Source organism: Meles meles, chromosome 18 (assembly GCF_922984935.1).
Source record: "Meles meles chromosome 18, mMelMel3.1 paternal haplotype, whole genome shotgun sequence".
NCBI lineage: Eukaryota > Metazoa > Chordata > Mammalia > Carnivora > Mustelidae > Meles > Meles meles.
The window spans coordinates 20,892,995-20,915,566 of record NC_060083.1 but is presented as its reverse complement, the minus strand read 5'-3'; the positions used below and the strand labels follow the sequence as shown (position 1 = coordinate 20,915,566).

Below are 22,572 nucleotides of genomic sequence, written 5' to 3'. Positions count from 1 at the left end.
CTACTGATTGCCTGTTTAGTGGTAGTGGATTAAGAATACTAGAAAAGAATTTTTTATGTAAGTTTTATAGTTTGGGGAATGGTCATATTTCTGAGATGTCTCCATCTTACAAGACCTTGTGAGGTCTTTTTGGCGCTATTTACAAGTCAGCCAGAACCACCAGCTGACAGAAAGAAGAAAAGCAATCTGATAATCTAAAGCAATGTGTACTGCTGAATGTGAACTGCTCCTGTTTTCTAAGTAGTTTGCTCTATCTAGGGATCACAAAGCTGTTGGAAGACGACCTTTCGATAAGATGGCAACACTTCTTGCATACCTGGGTCCTCCAGAGCACAAACCTGTGGCAGATACACACTGGTCCAGCCTTAACCTTACCAGTTCCAAGTTTGAGGAATTTATGACTAGGTAAGGTACCACGTTGAAATAATGATTGCTCGCTTTTTGTTGAGGTGCAATGCTGACCACCAGGCTGCTTATTAGATATACTTGTATTTCTGATAGAGGATTATCAGGAAAGATCTGCCTAATGACCACATGGGTGTATTTTGGGATCCCACTTTTTCTTATGTTATTTATTGTTGACATGTGCTTTGTTTTATATTTGATTTTCTTATAAAAGCAATGTACGTTGTCATTTTGCTTTGAGGGTTTTGCATTTAATACTTAGAAGGGAGGGTAGATAATCATATTATGGTTAAAGGCAGTCCCGTAGCTCAAAGTGAGTGATTTGCTCAAGATTCCGCACCTAATTCGGAGATCTGTGGTTTTAAGTTCTGAACTCTTTCTGCCACACTGTAGTGTTTTTCAGAACCCTTCCAAAAGTTAATGCTATTAACTTCATTCAGATTGAGACTCAGAAAATTCAGTATTTTTCAGTATGGCTATAAAATATAAAATTTTGAATCTCATTTAGGAGGATTTCGTTTGTGAGGTAAAAGATCCTCATTGTTAGATATTCACTTTTTTGATGTTATAGCAATTGCAGCATGCTGAATCCTTTAGTCTTTAAAGTACCTTTCATAGTACTTCACACTTAGTCACTTAGTAAGTACTTCATTAGTGACTGTGTGTGAAGTGTTCTGTTTGTAATATGTGCGAGAAACAAGTAAAAAAGCAGAATGTGACATTCAGAAATTAATTTGTACCACAGATTTCCATATAATAAGCCTTGCATTGTAAGTGCCTGTCACTGGTCATATTACATATAGGCCATAGTTGTGTGCATATGCCTCCAATTCTTTGACACCATTAAAAGAATGTGTGAATACACGAGACACCTGGGTAGCTCAGTTGGTTAAGTGTCCGACTCTTGGTTTCAACTCAGTTTGTAATCTCGGGGTCCTGAGATCAGGGCTGCTCATCAGGCTCCACTCATCACAGAGTCTGCTTAGGATTTTCTCTCCTTCTCCCACTCATGCTCTCATGTGCGTACGCGCTCTCTCTCTCTCTCTCAAAAAAAAAAAATTATGTGTGACTACATAATATCCTTTGCAGCTTAATTTTTATCTTTAGCTCTGTTATATTCATTTCAGTTTAACATATGTTTATTCCTAATGATTGAAGAAATATTTTCCACACAGAATTTTCATATTACTTCATTGAACATTGCATAATACAAGAATATAAAACTATTTTTTATTCAACATTACTGAGGACATCCTAGCCATTTTTCCACTTTTCTAAGAAAACCTATTTATTGATCCTTACCTAAGACCCTAACTTCCCTTATAAAACAACCTTCTATGCTTTTGAAGACTAGATGACCTAATATGTGTGAACAGTGTCTGGTATATATAGTGTTTATACAGTGTTTAATAAATGTTAAGTGTTATATTTGTTCTCAGCTCCCACTGATGCTCTTTGAGACCCATTTTTGTTTTAAGGAAATGAAGGTAGCTTTATAATTTTCTCAGCTATAAAGATAAAAATTGTTGAATTACTCAAAACTTAGAAATCTGAAGAAGAAAGTAAAAAATTCTCAGTCTTTTTGGAGACTTTTACCTCTTAGAAATAATTTAATTGATATCTGGCAGATGGCCACACAATCATTTATCTATACACATGTGTACCTATTTTCTTATCAAATGATATGTAGGTTGTTTCCATTAATACTAAACAAATGCTGACCTGATACCAGCAACATGATGGATTAAGTTAATACAACCTCTCTCCCCAACCCCCTTCAAGACACAAGACACCTAGAAATAGTAGGTAAAAGGATCTATGTTTTTAAAATATTTTATTTTTAAAATACATAGTTGGAAGATGATTTCTGAACACGTTACCAACATATCGTTAGTACGGTGGAAAATAGGAAAGAAGTTAAAAAATGCAGATGACAGAATGAGAAGGTCCAACAAGCATAATAGGTGTTTCAGAAGTGCAGCTTAGAGAGAATGGTGAAGAGGTAATACTTGAAGAGACAACAGATGAAAATGTCCCAGGTTTGGTGAATGACATGAATCTTCAAACTAATTACACACACTGAGTATTCAGCAGAATACATAAAAATCAAGTCATGCAAATATACAGGGGAATTTAATATATGACAAAAAGTGGTATTCAGTATCAGGGAGACCAGAATGGAATGTTTTTTTTTTTTTAAGTTTTGGGATTTGCATTTATTTATTCATTCATTCACTCATTCCAGTATAAGTAACATATATTGTTGTACTTGTTTCAGGTGTATGGTGTAGTGATTCAATAAATCTGTACGTTACACAGTGTTTATCTCGATAAATGTACTCTTACTCCTCTTGACCTATTTTCCCCATCCTCCCACCCACTTCTCCTCCAGCAACCCAGTTACTTTCTGTATTTGTTTTGTTTTTTTTTTCTTTGTTCATTTGTTTTGTTTCTTAAATTCCACACATGAGTGAAATCATATGGTATTTGTCTTTCCTTTACTGATTTCACTCAGAATTGTACTATCTAGTTCTATCCATGTTATTGCAAATGGCAAGATTTCATTCTTTTTTATGGCCAATTAATATCCCATTCTATATGTATACACACAAGTTTTTTTTTTTTAAACCATTCATCTGTCAGTAAACACTTGGCTATGTCTTGGCTATTGTAAATAATGCTGCAATAAACATAGGGGCCCATATATCTTTTCAGATTAGTGATTTGGTTTTCTTTGGGTAAATACCTAGCAGTGGAATATTGTATCATTTGGTAATTCTATCTTTAACTTTTTGAGGAACCTACATACTCTTTTCCACAGTGGCTGCTCCAGTGTACATTCCCACCAACAGTGCATCAAGGCTCCTTTTCCTCCACATCTGTGCCAACACTTGTTTCGTATGGTTGTAAATTTAGCTGTTGAATGGACTTTTAATAAATGGTATTGGTACAATTGAATGACCATCAAAAAGGTACTCATACCATTCATGAGGATAAACTCTCGTGAAGAAGAAAACATGTGCAAAGGAAGGTCTTTTTAATCACTGAAAATCATAAACCAATAAAGGAAAAAAATTTTTTTTCTTGAAAAAAATTAAAAACTTGGTTCTAGAAAAAAAAAATACCATGATAAAAAACAATCCTATGATTAATATTGCTGCCCAGTACTTTTCTTAGGATAGTCCTAAGAACTACTCAGTGTGTTTCAAAGAGTAACATCTTAAAATTATTGGTATTTGTTACAAAATTGCCTTTCAGAAAGTATTTTGCTTTTTAAATATTTTGCCATTTTACATATTTTATCATTGCTCTAATCACGGGTTTGTAGAAATACTTAATGGACAATATAAAGCTTGAGTACTCTGTTTTTGGTTTTTTCTTTCAGGCATCAAGTACATGAAAAAGAAGAGTTCAAGGCTTTGAAAACATTAAGTATTTTCTACCAAGCTGGGACTTCCAAAGCTGGGAATCCTATATTTTATTATGTTGCACGGAGGTAAGAACTACTGTTTCAGTTTCTCTTAACAGAGTTTTAAAAATAATAACAAATGTAGAGAGACAGCAATTTTGGTTTTTCCCATTTGACTTTACTGGAATAGAAGACAAGTTTACCTGTAAGAATATAGCTGGATAAATAGCCATCATCACAAAATGATAGTGGTATACTAGAAATGGCTTTTCAGGAGACCTGTTTCCTATTGGCTTCTCTTTCTTAACATCAGTTTTTTTTTTAATACTTCCTACAATGGATTAATTACCAAGAATAAAAAAATTGCAAAGTATCTTTTGTTTTTAAGCTTATTTTCAGTAAATATATCTACAGCATGACAATCAGAAACATTTCTTTTTAAGAATCTGTTTCTAAGAACTTTCAGTAATATGCTGTGTATGACAAGATTGGGGTTACTTAAATAATTCAGAGAAGCTGTGGGAAATTTCTATAAGGATGGCACAGGTGACAGCCTGGAAAAATGATTGCATTTTTTTCATTATGTCTTCAGGCCAGGCTAGTTCCTTTGAAAGCCTTTCTGGAAATGCTGTGAGCTCCTTAACAATAGGCATGAGGCTTGCCGTGTTCTCCCTGCCATGGTCTTTTCTTTCTTGCCTCCATACTACCTTCCTTTTGAGAACTTACCTGTGATATTAAGTTGGTGGTTTTTACTTTCTCGTGTTGATGACATAAACTCATGGTATTTGAACTTTGGAGACAATGTGGTATAACAGAGAGACCATTGGCTTTGGAATTTTAGGACTACGCGTAATCTTAGTTTTGCTATTAAGTAGAGGAAGGAATTAATCTTCCCAAGTTTCCTGAAGTTAACATAAATTGAAGAATTATGTTAATAGACTGAATGGTCACAGTTGGCAAAAACTTAACAATGTATAGGGGATAAGTGGAGGCTGAGAAACAGTGGGGTAGGATTGAAGAAAGGAATGTGGAAGGTGGGAAATTCGTTTAGTCAAATAATCCAGATAGCGTTAAGACCAAGGAGTCCCAAGCACTGGGTGTTACGGAATCAAGAGTATAGGAACTTGCATTTACCCTGAGCTCTCCTCTTGAACAACCCTTGAGTAACATCTCTTCATTTCTCTTGAGAGTCTTCTCTCCAACCTTTATACCAATACCCATTTCTAAATTGCCTGAGATAATTTTAATTTTCTTTTGCAACAGAGATGAACTATATTTGTATTTCAACCCCAAGTTTTAATGCAACCAGTGTATTTTGACCCTCCCTATTTTGTCAAAGTAATTAAAGTGAAATATTGGTGAGAGAGGCAGATAGATGTGTGTCTTCCTCTCCCTTTAAATTCTTGTTAGTTTGTAAGTAGCAAAGATATCTGGAAATCCTCAAAAGTAGGTTTTCTCTTCAGGATCGGAAACTGTAAGATTGTGTTGCTTCACTGGAGGTTCTAGAAAAGGCCACGGAAAGCAGGATGGGCCTGATCCAGACACCCTCTGTTGGATTAAAACAGTGAGATTTCCAGGAAACCTATAGAACATGATGACTTAAGAGTGCTAAACAATTCTTAACTCTGTTGCTTTATTAGCTGCATAATCTTAGATGAGTTTTTTCTGAATCTGTGTCTTCTTCTGTTAAAAAAAAAAAGGTGAGAGGGCAGCAGTTATAAAAAAACTATCCTGTTTACCTCTCACATGAAGTATTTTGTGACTTCAGAGTTCTGTACAGAGAACTTTTGAGGTTTTCTTTTTTTCTTTTTTGGTTTTTGTTTTTGGATAGGACTCTTGCAATTTCATATTTTCAGTACTTTGAACTTTTCATTTAGACTTCCTGGAGCTCCTCTCGGCCTTTATTTTCACCTAGTTTGAAGTCTTAGCTCCAAGATTATTGAGCACACAGTAGCTCAGAGCAGAGAAAGGCCTACTTCCACCATGGTACAAGTCCAAAAGAATATAGTGAAGGCTTTATCTCTACATGGCCAACTTTGTCAAAGAGCACTTGGGTTTGACTTCTCTTTTGATATTCCTGTGTTTCTGTGGCTTAGACTACTGTGTATTAGTGAATATTTTTTGACCTATAGGTTCCATTCTCCTTACAGATAGTCCACAGACATTTTAGACTTGAAATATGCATAACTTGATTTAGTATGTATTCAAATCAGCTTTTTGATGCTATATTTTCTTTCTCAGTTACATCATTATTCTTTCCCATGCTAGAAACCCTAATCATTTTAAATTCTTACCTTTTTCTTTTATCCTCCTCGTTGTCAGTCACCTAGCCTTGGTTTTAGCTGTGGGACCCTGACAAATCAGTTACACTGTTTTAGTTAGGCCTTTGTTACTGCAAAGAAGACATTCTTATTTTCTCAGAAAGATAGGCCTCAGGAAAAACATGAATTACACAGCAGAGACTGCCTAGGGGTAGACAGAACTAGGTGGCTATCAGTTCTGGAACTAGTTCACAATCTTTGACTCTCTCTTGGCTTCATAGTCAGCTCTACTTCCTGTTTTTTCTCTTTTGGTATCCTTTCAGTTTTAGCCACAGCTACTAACTCTTTCATTACCTCAGCACTGCATACTTCAGGTTCCAAAAAGAGAATGTGTTCAGCTAAAATACACCTGTTTGACAAAACCTTTCATGCTAAGTGCCGGTCAGCCGGTGTCTTTCTGGCCTGCTCCTTAAGTCAAGTATATGCTCCTAACTGGCAGTCACCACCTGGTGCTATTCTTTTTCAGGGGCTGTCTTTTGGTATTTGTTGTGATTTTTGTTTCACGTTTGTTTTTTTTTTTAATTGGATCTTAATGGTTTAATATTTCTTTGAGGCACCTTGAAAATACCTTTTGAAATCATTTTTCTGCCACTGCCATTTCTGAGACTCTCTTTACTAGCTCTTGCCTATATGAACGCAGCATTATCCTCCCACTTCCTAATCCCCAGATAACTTCTTCCAGGTCGTCTTAACATTGCATCTGGAGGCAGACCAGTACAAATCTCAACTTGTCTCTCTCGATGTGTTAAATAACACCATAGATTCCGCATATGAAGTCCAGGTTCTGCAGTCAGGCATGCAGGGTGCTCCATAATTTTGACCTAATTTAGTTTCTAATCTTTCCCTGGTATTCCCTCCCATATATTTATGCTCCTACTTTATAGTAGTTAAAGTACCATAAATACGAGAACAATTGTTGCAGCCTTATTTATGATGGCAAAAAAAAAACAAACCCCAAAACAATGTAACATATGTTTCAGAAGGGGAATTGTTGAATATATAAGGATACCTCTATATTATGGAATAATATGCAATGCATTAAGCTTATTTTGCTTGTTACAAGTAACAGAAATGAATTTCAAACTTGTGTAAACCAAAAAGAACATCACTTGGTACATATACCTGAGAAGATCAAGATATGGTCTGGCTTCTTACATGACCGTGTGCAGAGCTTTGAACAGTGTCATCTGCAAAACATTGTCTTCTCTGTCTCTTGACTCGACTTACTTTGGGTTGATATTATTCGTAGGAGGCTTTTCCTGTGGCCAGCAGTGTTTTGTGTTCTCAGCTTACCAACTGAGGGAAAATGACCTCTTTCCCAGTAGGTGCTGCAGAAGTGCTGGTTTTACTGCCTCGTGTGAGTCACATGCCAGTTCCTGAGGCAATCACTGTGGCAGAGGGATGGAATGTCTTGGTTGTCTAGGCCCGAATCATGTACCCATCTGTGGAGCTTCATGGTGAAGCCAGCCCGACTTGAACTGCATGAACTGAAAGAGAGGGCACCAGGGGAAGGGTTTCCCAAAGGAAAATTGGATAGCAGATCCAGGATGAGGAAAAATGGATGCTGAGCAGGCGAAAGTAACAGAAGTCCTCCGTTATACTTTGAAAAGACCCAGAAGGACTGACACTTGTCATATAACTGTGTGTGCACAGGCATATGTAGATTGAGAAATGTGTGAAAGTAGACACATTGAACTGTTCACATTGCTTATTGCAGGGGAGGAGTATGATTGGAGAAGGTAGAGGACAGATTATAGTATTTGTTATGTGCCTCTGTATTATATAACTTGTTGCCAGGACACAGGTTATTTTTAATACAAAACCTAAAAGTTATAATGAAGAGTTTTCCTCTTAGGAATAGTGTTGTACCTGGCAATTGCTTTTAGGGTAGTAGTTAGTAGTAATAATAATGGTAAGAGCTAACATTTCCTGAGTGCTTTCTGTGCATCAGGCAAATTGTGCATGTGATAGAATTTTTCATCTAACCCTAACAGTAACCTTCTGAGGTCTTGTGTATGTGTGTTTTTTTTTTTTTACGGATTTTATTTGTCAGAGAGAGAGAGCACAAGCAGGGGGAGCAGCAGGCTCCCTGCCGAGCAAGGAGCCCAGTGGGAGACTCGATCCCAGGACTCTGGGATCACAACCCAAGCGGAAGGCAGACACTTAACTGACTGAGCCACCTAGGTGTCCCATAAGGTGTTTGTCATAACAATGATTGACATGTATATAAACTGAAACTTAAGAGAAATTGTTGGTGGTTCCCAGACCTAGCTGTCAGAATGACCTGGAAAATTAAAACAAGCAAACATATCCCTAGGCCCTACCATGAGCTACCAAATCAAAATCTCTTGTGGAGAGCCTAATTTACATATTCAGCAGGCATCCAAAGTGATTCATTTGTAGTCAGTTTATTACTGAAGTTAGGAAATTGCACTGGGGTTATGTATTTAACTCATGGTGGCACAGTTCTTGAGAATCAGCTGGGTTTCAAACCTTAACAACTGCTCTGTTAATGACATGGTTATTACCAGTGTGAAAGTTAGGTACAAGGTTTTTGGGCTAAATCAACCTTTGTAGACCAGCATGAAACTCTAATAGTTATGAGATATGTTTCTGTAGGGAAGAGTTTTGAATTCTAGGCATCTAATTTACAAATGACCTTTTCAAACACCAGATAAAGGTTTAGTCAGAGCAAGATAATCTTGTCATTGGACCAGCTGTATTATGCATTACAATAGTTAGCAGTCTGGCTCAGTTGGAAGAGCATATGACTCTTGATCTTGGGGTCATGAGCTCAAGCCTCATGTTGGGTATAGGGATTACTTAAATAAGAAAAACTTAAAAAATTTTTTCAAACCTCCCCCCCATTGGCACCTTTTTTTTACTGTGACAGCATATCACTATCTCATCTTCATGAAGTATGGTGACACAGATAGGTGTATTGTTTTGTGCAGTACTGTAGTGTTTCCTTTAAAATGTCCACTTACTGGGGTGACTGGATGGCGCAGTCAGTTGAGTGTCCAACTCTTGGTTTTGGCTCAGGTCACGATCTCAGTGTTGTGGAGTCAAGCTCATTACAGAGTCTGCTTGAGATTCTCTGTCTCCCTCTGCCCCTCCCACTTGTGTGCTCTCTCTTTCAAAAGCAAATAAACACATCTTTAAAAAAAAAGATTAGCATTTGTCTTTTAATAAACAATAAAACAGTACAAACATAACACGGGCCAGTCTTCATTCCCCATCTCCTATCCCCCTCTCTCACACACAGGTGTACTTTGGTTAAACATCACCAACATAATTTCTTAAACTTTTAATGTAAAAATCTGAGTTTCTGTTCAATTTTGCAAACATATAAAAGGCAAATGTGTAGTATTTTGCTTGTTTTGGCTTGTTAAGGAAGGAAAGCATTATATTGAGGTAATAATTAAACTTACACAATGAAAATTTACAAATTTTTAATTTAATTAATTAATTTAATTAAATTTTTAATTTAATTTAATTAATTAATTTAATTAAATTTTTAATTTAATTTAATTAATTTAATTTAATTAAGCTAGAATAGTGACAATTTCCTAAGAAATAAACTGAAATAAATTTGATTTTCTTAGTGTGCTTATTGTAATTCAGCAGATAGTAATGAACTGACCTAGGAGTGCAGACCGTTCAAGTCCACTTCAGCCTGAGCACACACAGAACAGCAAGCATAGTATATAGAGAAGAAAGTGAATGTTGACCATTGGATTCAGTGTTGTGCTACAACTTTTCGTAGTCTTCCCATTTCTGGTCATGACTATCTTTGGGCTCACTGTTGTTATCTGAGTTGTCTTGGCATTTGAGGTCATCTTCATATTTGAGATCATCGGGAGGTTTGAAGTTGTCTTGGATTTTGAGGTTGTATGGAGATTTAAAGTTGTCTTAAAACTCAAATTTGTGTTGGCATTCGGAGTTGTCTTGGAACTTGGGGTTGTCATAGAATTCAGGCTCTTCCTGGGATTTGAGTCTGTTGTAGACCCTGAGGTCATCAGGTCTGTAGTTATCCCCGAAGTGTTAGTGACAAACAGGAGGAACAGGCTGATGAATGATAGCTTGAACATCATTTTCCTGTTTCAGAACAATTATAGAAATTTACTGACATTTTGAACACAAATCTAAGAACCAGCTTTTTTTTTTAAAGGGGGAAAACTGAAGGAAACCTCCTTCCAGCCCTGGGGAAATGCCAGTCTTTGGTGTAACAGTTTCATAGTTTTTGGGGCGCCTGGGTTACTCAGTCCATTAAGTGTCTTGTCTTCGGCTCAGGTCAATCCCAGGACCCCATGGGGTCCTGGGATTGAGCTCTGTGTTGGGCTCCCTGCTAATGGGGGAACCTGCTTCTGCCTCTCCCTCTGCTGGTCCCCCTGCTTGTGCTCTCTCTCAAATAAATATATAAAATCTTTAAAAAACAAAACAACAATTTATAGTTTTTAAGATAGAGGGAAATTTAGAGGGATCAATATCTGTTTCTTCATTTTACAGATGGGCTCAGACAAAGGGCATAAGTTGCTTGTGGATGCATATCTAAAAATGACCAGAACTAGAACTTGAGTCTGACTCTTAGTCCAGAATTTGTTAGTAGATCTGGAATGTGAAAGCATAGAATAGACAAAGACCAAAAGTTCAATAGTAAACCATTTTTAAAGTAAGGCTAATTTTTTTTTTTTTAAGATTTTATTTATTTATTTGACAGACACAACAAGAGAGGGAACGGAACACAAGCAGGGGGAGTAGGAAAGGGAGAAGCAGGCTTCCCACTGAGCAGAGAGGCCCATACGGGGCTCAGTCCCAGGACCTCAGAATCATGACCAGAGCTGAAGGCAGCCACTTAACAACTGAGCCACCCAGGCACCCCTAGTTTTCTTTTATCTTACATTCAATCTAATAGGTTACCACATATGAGATAATACGGTTAGTGCATGTTGGTCATGGTTAAATGTTCTTTTTTTTTTTTTTAACTTAAAGCACTTCAATTTTAGAACTCTAATTTATATTTGGTTCTAATATGTAATTCAGAAAATTTCAAATTAATATTACCTTTCGATGTTTTTTCTTTGAGGATTATGAACTCAGGCTTTCTTCAGTGTCTTGTGGGGAATCTTAACTTCTACTGTATGCTCTTTAAATATAATTAGTGAGGAAGTCACGTGTTCTGAACCTGACCTGCCATTTACTCTTTGAAAATCTCCTATTGGGTGTTTTCCAAACAACTGGTGTAAACAGACGGACCTTGGCAGAGAACAAGGACGGCAAATAAAGTCTTTCCAAAATCTACATGCTTTTTAAAAAAAAAAAAGATTTCATTTATTTGTTTGTCGGAGAGAGCACACACAGGGCAACTGGCAGGCAGAGGGAGAAGGAGAAGCAGGCCACCCTCGGAGCAAGGAGCCTGATGCGAGACTAGATGCCAAGACCCTCCGTTCATGACCTGAGCCGAAGGCAGATGCTTAAGCAACTGAGCCACCCAGGTGTCCCTCTACTTGCTTAAGGAATCCAGTGAATATATCTTTTCTTATTCCTCTTATCTGTGTATTCATTACATAGTTTCTTCACTGGACTGACTAGAGGAATATGTTATTTTGCGTGCTGTGATTATCATGACTTACAATCAAGTAAGTATACTAGAGATAGGTGTCTTTGTTTTTCTTGAAGATCTTGTTAATACGTTTATTGGTAGTTTCTGACCATGGTTATTTTGAAGTATTAAAAATAATTTGGGAATATAGCATTCCTGGCATTTAACAATACATAATTAAAGAAACCTATTAGAGAAGAAGTTAAACTTTATTAATATAAAACAAAGAAAAGGATTGCATATGAAAGTGATACTGTCATACTGCATTAACTAAGTTGTTTTTAAGTAATTTTTTTTTTAAAGTAGACTCCACACCCAGTGTGGGGTTTGAACTCACAACCCTGAGATCAAGTCACCTGCCTTGTGATTAGGCCAGCCAGGTGCCCAACAAAGATTTTTTTTGTTTTTGGTTAAAGATTTATTTATTTTAGAGACAGAGAGAGAATGAGACAAAGAGCCAAGAAGACTCCCTGCTGATCACAGAGCCTGATTCAGGGCTCAGTCCCACCACCCTGAGATCATGAGCTGAAATCAGGAGTTGGGGGGGCGCCTGGGTGGCTCAGTGGGTTAAGCCTCTGCCTTGGGCTCAGGTCATGATCTCAGGGTCCTGGGTTCGAGCTCTCGGCTCAGCAGGGAGTCTGCTTCCCTCTCTCTCTCTGCCTGCCTCTCTGCCTACCTGTGATTTCTGTCTGTCAAATAAATAAATAAAATCTTAAAAAAAAAAAAAAAGAAAGAAAGAAAAGAGTTGGTTGCCCAATCAACTGAGCCATGTAGGCACCGCTCCTAACAAAGTTTTTATATATAGATTAAACCACCTACATTGAAGCACATTAAGTATATTCTTTAAAGGAATTTTGTCTTTTGATTACTTCTTTTCCTTGATAACTAGCATACAGGGAAGAGTTTGGTTGTATTGTGCTAATGTTTTCATCACATTGGCCAGCACTCTTTAAAAATTGCAGGGCTGTGAACGGAGGTGTTGACATACAAGGAAATTGCTCCATAAATGGCAGAAGTACAAGTCGGTACATGTTCCTCACTTGTTTTACTTTGCTGTAAGGATTTATATTTCTCTTGAATGAATAGAACAGTGCTTGCTACATCTTATTTATATGGTACATATAACAGAGAACCTCACTTAATTAGAGGTTAGCGTGTTAGACCTAGAAGTCAACATAAAAAGCCTCTTAGCAACAGAGTAGAATTTTATAAACCAGAATACTCAGGTAATGTGCTGGTAACTCCTAGTGATGCTTCAAACACTTCAGTCTCAACTTATTTCAAATTTAAAATTCAAAACTTTTCCCTTTCCCAGTTTCGAACCCAGATGTTTCTTCTCGATCCTTCTCAGTTAATTGCATCATCACCTAGCAAAATGGCTCTCCAACCTTGGACTCCTCATTACCTTCTTTTTCTGACTAATCTTAAGCTGCCTGGGCCTTGTGATGATAATTAAGTAAAATTTAAAATTCTGAACTCTCCAACACTCTGATGCTCCTAAACAAAAATCATTTGCCATCCATTATTTAGGCCTTTAAATACCTCCTGCCTCTGTTCATTTGCACAGCCTTCCCTGTCTGCCCAAAGTACTTCTTCCTCGTTCAAAATTTTGTGCTTCTTTCCAGCTCTAACTCTAATGGTGGTGCCTTTTATGTGAGCTTTCCCTAATTCTGCACTTCAGAATCAGTCATTTAAGACTTCAGACTTTTAGAACACTGAACAGAGTCTGCTTTTTACCGTAGACGTATCCTAAATCTTTCTTCCACCATGTTCTGGTGTTTCATCATCCGGCATTACCTCTTACTCTCTGTATCCCTTCTACCTGCTAGCACAGTGAGTGGCGGGACAGAACAGGACACAATGAACATTGGACCGTATGGCGGTATCTCCTTTGTTTTGTCATGTCCAAGGGCTGATACCATTAATGATGTAGAAAATAATAAGAGCCACCTGGTCATTTGCTGTTTTCCCAAGTGTTAGTTTGCCAGTCACAGGTCTCAGCTGAATCCCATCTCTATTTTCTGACTGCTGTTTGAGAGAGTTTTGTGTTTGTATAATGTGGATCATAGTGCACATTCATAATAGCTTTATCTGCAGTTCTGAGATCCCAAATCCTCTGAAAATGTAAAGTTTTGCCAAAAAAAAAAGTTTGGTAACAAAACTTACTTGATAGAAACTTCTAACCTGCACTGGTGTGAGGCTTTTCATTATTGTTACTAGTACTATCTGTATTTGTCCCACTTAGTGTGGATTACATAATACACAATACGACTAGTACTTATATTTTGTGTTTCTTCTGTTCCTTCCGGGTACGTTACCATACCACTCCAAGCATCTTTGTAGTCAGGTGGTACTATGTGACTGTGTCCTGGTCAGCAGAATGTAGATTCCCCTGAATCAGTGTCTCCCTTCCAGGCCTTCTCACCATTCTTCATCTTGTTCTCATGTCAGAACCCACTAGAAACAGAGGGTTCAGAATGGGGGTCTTAGATGTGATTGAACTGCTGGATGACATGATACAAGTGAGAAATAAACCTCTGTTGTCTTTTGTTGAGGGTTATTTTGGCATTGTGACAGAAGTTCGTGCTGACTGATACACCTGTGTGCTGAATAATTTGCCTTTGCCTCCCCAGATTCACTCCCTCTACCTCTCCACTCTGTTGTCCCCTGAGAAGCTGCCCTGTGTGGAAGATAGCATTGAGCTTCTTTCCGCATTCATTTCCATGTGACCTGTTGGGAATAATGTATTCCTGCAAGGTCACTGTGGGTTGACTACATCCCTCTGTGAAGATAACAGTTCTTGTCAGGCAGCCCTCTCCGTGTCTGGTGTCTGGTAACTGCTCCTTGCCCTGCTCCTTCAGGTCTACTCTCTCACTATCTTTTATAGTTTTCCTATCTCTCTTATACTAAACCCTTCCCCTCCTTAATACATATTCTCCAATAGCTCGGTGTGAGTGTGCCATCTGTTTCCTGCCGGAACCCAAACTACTGCTAACAATATGTGCACTGTATTATCTTCCTCAAAATCTGAACAACTCTAAATTTGGAAGTATGTCTTGTCCCAGGGGTTTCAGATGAAGGATTGTGGGGTCTGTGCCAAGTTCATAGGTTTATTATGAGTATTAATTGTGGTAATATTTGAATAGCATTCAATACAGTGCCCAGCATATAATAAGCATTGGACAAATAGTAGCCAGAATTGATGTAAGAATAGCAATTATGTTGTTAATTTTTTTCTGGGAAATTTAAATTTCTCATACTTAATGCTGACGCTTTCGAACTAGCAAGCAATTATAAGAGCAATATCTTCCTTTACATACTTATATTACCTTGAATTGGCCTACATTTTTTTTTTTTTGGTGTTTCTAGAACTTTCTACCTTCACATATTCTTTCAGAACTCTTAAAAAATGGTGAAAAGTGTTCTTATTTATAAAATCATCCCAGTGCTCATAAATTTTGTGTAGCAATTTCTTGAGAATTTCAAGCAATTTGAGTATGTTATTTTAGAAACAATTAGGCCCCGTCTTCCCATCCATAACTTTTCTCTTTGGTCTTTGGATTTTTGTCTCACAAATAGGACACTTAAAAGTTTTCTTGGGTGGCAGTTATGCAAACACTTTTGGCAATGGAAGAACTTTTTGCTTTTTAAAAGATAGCCTCTAAGTACGATGCCATGGACACTTATTGCTCCTGTGCCTTATGTTGCTTAAACATTGAACATTTTGGAAGTTATGTATGTTTGGTTAGTTCAGAAAGCATTTGGGGTTCAGGATTAACGTTTTTGTCATGCTACTGGTGCGCTTTTACCTGTATTTGAAAGTAGAACATTTAAAACATTTCAGGAGTGTGTAGCACAAGTGGCTTTCTTTCTTTTTTTTTTTAAGATTTTATTTATTTGATGAGATCACAAGTAGGCAGAGAAGCAGGCAGAGAGAGAGAAGAGCAGGCTCCCCGCTGAGCAGAGAGCCCAATGTGGGACTCGATCCCAGGACCCCAAGATCATGACTGGGCCGAAGACAGGCTTAACCCACTGAGCCACCCAGGCGCCCCACAAGTGGCTTTCATTGTGGACAGTTACTTGTAAAGAAACCATTTGTAAGCACCCTGAGAAAGTGGATGTGCAAATACACATAAGCGGAATATTGTTATGTTAGACTTGAATGTGATACCTTTTAGAATTGTACTTAAGCACTTTTCTCTTCTGTGGTAAAATATCAGCCTTTTTGTTTTAGAAATCTAACAGGAAAAAATAACCCCTTAGTTCCCCTTAGTTGCAAAATACATGTTTCAAAGGCAAATGTCTGTCTTTAACAAGTTTGTTTCTAATTTTATAATACTGTAAGTCTGTTATCTCATTTTGGCTTGTTATCATTTATTCTTTTTTTTTTTCTTATTTATTCTTATTTATTTCCAGTGGGAAAAAGTAATTAGTTTTTAAGAGAGATCCTCTTTCTTTCTCTTTCCTTCCTTTGGGTAATGGTATCTCCATCTTCTTTGAGCTCTGAATGGAAGCCTTAACATCAGTTTTCACTTCTACCTGCTCCTAACCACGCATAACTAACTGATCAGTCATTAAGTCTTACTGATTTTGCTTCAGAAATTTTTTTATGCTTTGTCCTCATATTTTAAACTCTGTTTACAGTTTAATCAGTTGTCAAAGCTGATGTTAGCAAACATTTTTAGTGAAGGGCCACACAATAAATATTTTGTGCTTTACAAACCAGAAAGATTTTTTAGTTCTTTCTTTTTCTTGGGGGAGGGGAATTACTTTGTTTTGAACAGCTTTTTAAAAATGTTAGAGCCTATGGTGAGTGCTGTGAAATGTGTAAGCCTGATGAGTCACAGACCTGTACCCCCATACCCCTGGGACAAATAATACATTATATGTCTATTTGTGTGTGTGTGTGTGTGTATACACATACATACATATACATACACATACATTGTATGTTCATATATATGCATATGTGTGTGTACACACACACACACACACAGCACACACAAAATGTTAAAGCCATTCTTAGTTTGCAGGCCCTGCAAAACAGGCCACAAGTGGCATATAGGCAATATATTGCTGGTGGACCACGATTTGCTCATTTCTGGTCTAGGGTATTACAACAACTTCCTAATTGGATTCCTTGTCACCAGGATATTACCCCATCCCCTCCATTTCCCACATTACCACCAGAATGATCTCTCTAAAATATGACCATGTTACTTCCAGATAAAACCTTTTATGTGCTCCTGTTAGCTAAGTTTTCATATGTAAGGCATTTATATACCACCTTTGGTAATGCCAAATGAGCATTCTGTGCATTACTTTTACAGTGGTCAAAAATTCCTGAAACCATTTGTTTCAGTTGGTCATTTAAGTTTAATAACAGAAGACTAGCCATCACAGTGTCTAGTAACATCTACAGAAGGATGGTCGAGACCTTGTATTATAAGGCCTAGCCTTGAGCTTCAGCAGCACTGACCATCTTACCATTGGCCTTGGATGCCCTTCATTTTTTTGTTTTGTTTTGTTTTAAAGATTTTATTTATTTATTGACTTAATTGACACGGGAGGGAGAGACAGTGAGAGAGGGAACACTAGCAGGGGGAGCAGAAGGAGAAGCAGGCTTCCCGCTGAGCAGGGTGCGCAATGTGGGGCTCAATCCCAGGACCCTGGGATCATGACTTGAGCTGAAGGCAGATGCTCAATGAATGAGCCACCCTGATGCCCTTCCTTTAATGTAGAGCAAACTCCTACTATTGATTCAAGACCCATCTCAGTAACCTGACCCATTATTCCTCTAGGCAAGTTAAAAAAAAAATAATAATAACAGCTTTAGTGAGGTAAAATTCATGTATTTTAAAATTTACTTTTTTAAAAAGTATATAGTTCAGTAGTTTTTAGTATATTTACTGAGTTGTGCAGTTATGTCTAAGTTAGACATTTAATCATCCCCCCAAAAACCCCATACCCATTAGTTATTCTTTTTTCTGACCCCATTCACACTTCCTACTCCCTGGCATCCATACCTCTATGGATTTGCCTCTTCAGGGACTCATAGAGTACGTGCTCTTTTGTGACTGGCTTCTTTTAGTTTACACAGTTTTTTCAGGGTTCATGGAAGTTGTAGCATGTTATCATTACTTTATTCCTTTTTATAGCTGAATAATATTCCATTGCATGTACATACCACATCTTGTTAACCCATTCATCTGGTCATGGATATTGTTTCCATTTTTTGCTAGTATCAATAATGCTGCTATAGATATTCATATATAAGTTTTTGTCTGGATATATGTATTTCACTTTCTTAGGTATGTATCTTTGGAGTAGAATTATAACTTGATGTTTAACCTTTTGAGGGTTTGCCAAACTGTTTTACAAAGCAAGTTTATCATTTTACATTTCCACCAGCAGTGTACAAAAATTTAAATTTCCCCACTGCCTCATCCAACATTTGTTTTCCTCTGTCTTTTTTTTTTTTTTTAAAGATTTTATTTATTTATTTGACAGAGATCATAAGCAGGCAGAGAGGCAGGCAGAGAGAGAGGAGGAAGCAGGCTCCCTGCTGAGCAGAAAGTCCTACGCAGAGCTCGATCCTGGGACCCGGGGATCATGACCTGAGCCAAAGGCAGAGGATTTTACCACTGAGCCACCCAGGCGCCCCTCCTCTGTCTTTTTAAGGCAAATTTTGGCAAAATACCTCCTTACTAAAACCATTGCATTATTCTATTACTGTTTAACAATGATGATGTTAGAATATAATTTTTCCTTTTTTAATTGAAATATAATTGACAGATAACCTTTTATTAGTTTCAGGTGTACAACAAAATGATTCAGTAGTTGTATATATATTGCAAAATGGTTATCACAATAAATCCAGTTAATATCCATCACATGCATAGTCATGAAATTTTTTTCTTGTGAGGAGAATTTTTAAGATCTACTCTTAGCAACTTTCAAATATTTAATACAGTATTATTAATTATGGTCACCATGCTGTACATTACATCCCCCAGGAATTACTTATTTTATAACTTGAAGTTTGTACCTTTTGACTACCTTCTCCCATTTCACCCACCCACCCCCAATCCTTGCCTCTGGCAACCACCAATCTCTTCTCTGTATCTGTGGGTTCACTTTTTTGTTTTTTTAAAATCCACATGTAAATGAAATCATACAGTATTTGGCTTTCTCTAATTTATTTCTCCTAGCGTAATGCCATCAGTGTATATCCATGGTATAAACGGTAAGATATACTTCTTTTTTATAGCTGAATAATATTCTCTCTCTGTGTGTGTGTGTGTGTGTGTGTGTGTGTGTGACATTTTCTTAATCCATTTCATCAGTGGACACTTAAGTTGCTTCCATGTCTTGGCTATTTAATTTTTTATTATTATTATTTTTTTAAAGACGTCTTCATTTGAGAGAGAGAGTGTGTGTGTGTGTGTGCACATGCACAGGAGGAGAGACAGAGGGAGAGGGAAAGAGAGAGAGAGAATCCTAAGCAGACTCCCCACTGAGCATGGATTCCCAACACAGGACTCCTTCCCATGACCCTGAGATCATGAGTTGAGCCGAAATCAAGAATCAGATGCTTAACCGACTGAACCACGCAGGTTCCCTCTGACTATTTTAAATGCTGCAGTGAAGCTAAGGGTGTATGGAATATAAATTTTCTGTTCTCCTCTTGGACTTTTAGCTCCTCGGTCTAGATGTCTTTATCTAGAAACAGAGAATGTAGCAGAGTATGTGGTAATTCATAGAATACTTAATAAATGAACCTAGCTTTTAATTGTTATCTATGTTTAATCATTCAGTGATAGTATTAAGACTAATTACCAGCTTAAACTATAGACACACATGACTATAATTTAAAGGAAGAAGACTCGATTTAATAATAGCAGTTAGAATTGGAGTTCTGAATTGAGACAAAAGATTTCTCTAGTGGTTTTGTTTTCTGCCTACTTAGTTTATAGAAGTATAGTGACCTTGGGTGTTAGTGAAACAAGGCTTTGGTTTACTCATCAAAGATGATTTAATGATTGATTCTGAATAATCTGGTATTTGTGACTTGACATGTGCTATAAAATAATATGGTTAGTGGCTACAATCCATGTGTTGCTATGGAAAAAAAAAGAGGTTTTTTTTTTTTTTTAAGATTTTATATATTAGAGCGAGCGAGAGTGGCACAAAGGGTGGGAGGGGCAGAGGAAAATGGAGAGAAAGAATCTTCCACAGACTCCATGGGAAGCGCAGAGCCTGATGTGGAGCTCAGTCTTAGGACCCTGAGATCACTGACCTGAGCCAAAATCAAGAGTATGACACTTAACTGACTGTGCCATCCAGGCACTCCATCAGTTGTTGTTGTTTTAATAAATTGTGGTTCACCTCCTTTAGTGTAAGTATGTGATCCTTGAGAGGAAATAATCCCAAGATGTCCTGAAGAGCACTGAATATATAAAACAACATGGAAAAATTCTAAAACCAGCAATTAAGAGTAAATACATCCAAGTGACTATTGTTCCTTTCAGAAGAGTCCCTGTTGGACGTGATATACTTCAAATCCTGCTGCCTTTGAGCACAACATTTAACGGAAATTATTTTTGGAAGGACTGTCAAAGTTTGAAGTCTATTTAGATATGGCAGGAAAATCTTCATACTTGAAATTTTTTTGTTAAGACAAAATATCAAGCTTAGTAATACTATTTTTTGTTTAAAATGAGTTTTTTCTTACATGACTTACAAATTGGCCCTTAGTAATACTTGCATCATGTGTGACATTTATGTTAAAAATTAAAATCAGGAGCACCTGGGTGGCTCAGTGGGTTAAAGCCTCTGCCTTCAGCTCAGGTCATGATCCCAGGGTCCTGGGATCGAGCCCCACATTGGGCTCTCTGCTCCACGAGGAGCCTGCTTCCTCCTCTCTCTCTGTCTCTCTCTCTGCCTGTTTCTTTGCCTACTTGTGATCTCTGTCAAATAAATAAAAATATTTTTTAAAATTAAAATCAGTTTATAGTCAACTCATACTTAATGTCTGAAGATGTTTTACTAGTTTCAGGTGACTCTTTGGTGCTTTTATTAATTTACATGTGCTTTACAGAAACTTTACAGTGCCTCTAAGTTTATACTGTCCTGCAGCTTTTATTGTTTTTTTAACTTAGAGTCAGGGCAAGAGACTTCTAGCACTTCATCCAAGTATATACGTGGTTAAATCAAGAAAGATTTCATGTAATCATTGTAGAAAAGCCACACTATGAGGAAATATTAAAACTTATCAATGGATGGCATTGTTAAATGTTTCTTTGCCTATTTGTCATCAGTATGAGGAACTACAGCTGAATATCTGCTTTCTGAGTAGTCGGACTGGTAAATGGATGTGGCCGTGTGCCAGTTACTCTTACATTACATGATGTCTTACAAGCAGGAGCGGTTGCTGAGGCTTTGTTTGGCAAAAGGGCCTTCCTGATGGTTATTGTGGTGATGACATCTTTGTTTTCCCTTACTGATACTTTGTTTTTTTTTCTTCCTCAAGAAAAGCATTCAATCTTAGTTTATTTTCTGTTGAAGCAAGGGTTTGACAGGCATTTCAATTCCTTCAGCTTCCCAGAGTGTTCTGTTTGTTTGAATGGTGACTATGGGCAACAAAGTCTCAAAGTGAGAGCTATGTTTCTTGGTATTGAATATTTCATCAGATTTGATACTTGGCCATGAGATATATATGTGAATTACTCAGATATCTGATTTTTTTTTTTTACTGCTAAATCATAATTCCTATGAGACAAATAAATAGCAAACCTTGTAAACTCATTATTTGAGGTCTAACTACCATACATGGGGAATTAGGTACCATTCTGGGTTCAGTCATTTCCATTTCTGATCTTGGTGATTGCCCAGGAATCTCTTAAACAAGGGACAACAGTAATCTTAAAAAAAAAAAAAAATGTAACTTTAATAAACATGATGTAGTGCATTCTTTAAAATACCTATATGGAATACATGTTCTTGACTAGATTTTTACCAGAAGACCCATTGAATCACTTGCCCAAGATAATAACACAGACTATAGATGAGAAAACCTCTCATGCACTTTTAAACTGCCATGTGCTTTAAGTACATTTAGAACACTGTTTTGATCAGAAAAGAACTATATAGTTCATTCTTTTAACTCTGTGTGTGCATGTGTGTGTGTGTGTGTGTGTGTGTGTGTGTAGTTTTTGTGCTTCAATCTTATCAATAACTTCCAATAGATTCATAGTATCAGGCCATGATTTATAGAAAGGATAGATGGGGGTATTGAGCATATGTCTCCACAGTTCCTAAACATGTTTAATGGAGTTGGGGCTTTGAGCCAAAATGGCATTTTTTTTCTTAAGTTAAGCTTCTGTAAAACCTCACTTTGCACAACACTTTCGAAAGCGTGAAGCAAACTAATCTGCTTAATATGTTAACAATTGAGATGGCATTTGTTTCTGTTTCCCTGACTGGTTTCCCTCAAGCAATCTGCTGGTACTAAGTTGTTCACAGGTATCAGAATTAATGTTTCTCTGGAATTGTTCCATAGGTAACTCATACTTGCCCAGAGCTAATTTCTTATAAGTAGCCACCAGCCAAATCTTCCTTCTTTTTTTTTTTTTTAAGATTTTATTTACTTTGGGGGTGTGTGCAGTGGGGAGGGAGAGAGAGAATCTCATGCAGACTCCCCACTGAGCTTGGAGCCCAACATGGGGCTCGATTCCATGACCTTGATCATGACCTGATTCACAACCAAGAGTTGGAGGCTTAAACCAACTGAGCCACCAAAGCACCCCTTCCTTCATTCATAACTTCTTTTCGAT

At 37.3% G+C, this 22,572-nt stretch overlaps 1 protein-coding gene across 9 annotated transcripts in view; it reads left to right on the top strand.

The window, feature by feature from the left end:
• The window catches only part of NF1 (neurofibromin 1), a 253,611-nt gene that overhangs the window by 150,918 nt on the left and 80,121 nt on the right, over positions 1-22,572 (top strand). For all 9 annotated transcript variants that reach the window (XM_045985840.1, XM_045985838.1, XM_045985837.1 and 6 more), the window contains 2 exons: positions 259-405; positions 3,791-3,901. In XM_045985840.1, the coding sequence (XP_045841796.1) occupies positions 259-405; positions 3,791-3,901 (258 nt within the window). The remainder of the gene's footprint in view (positions 1-258; positions 406-3,790; positions 3,902-22,572) is intronic.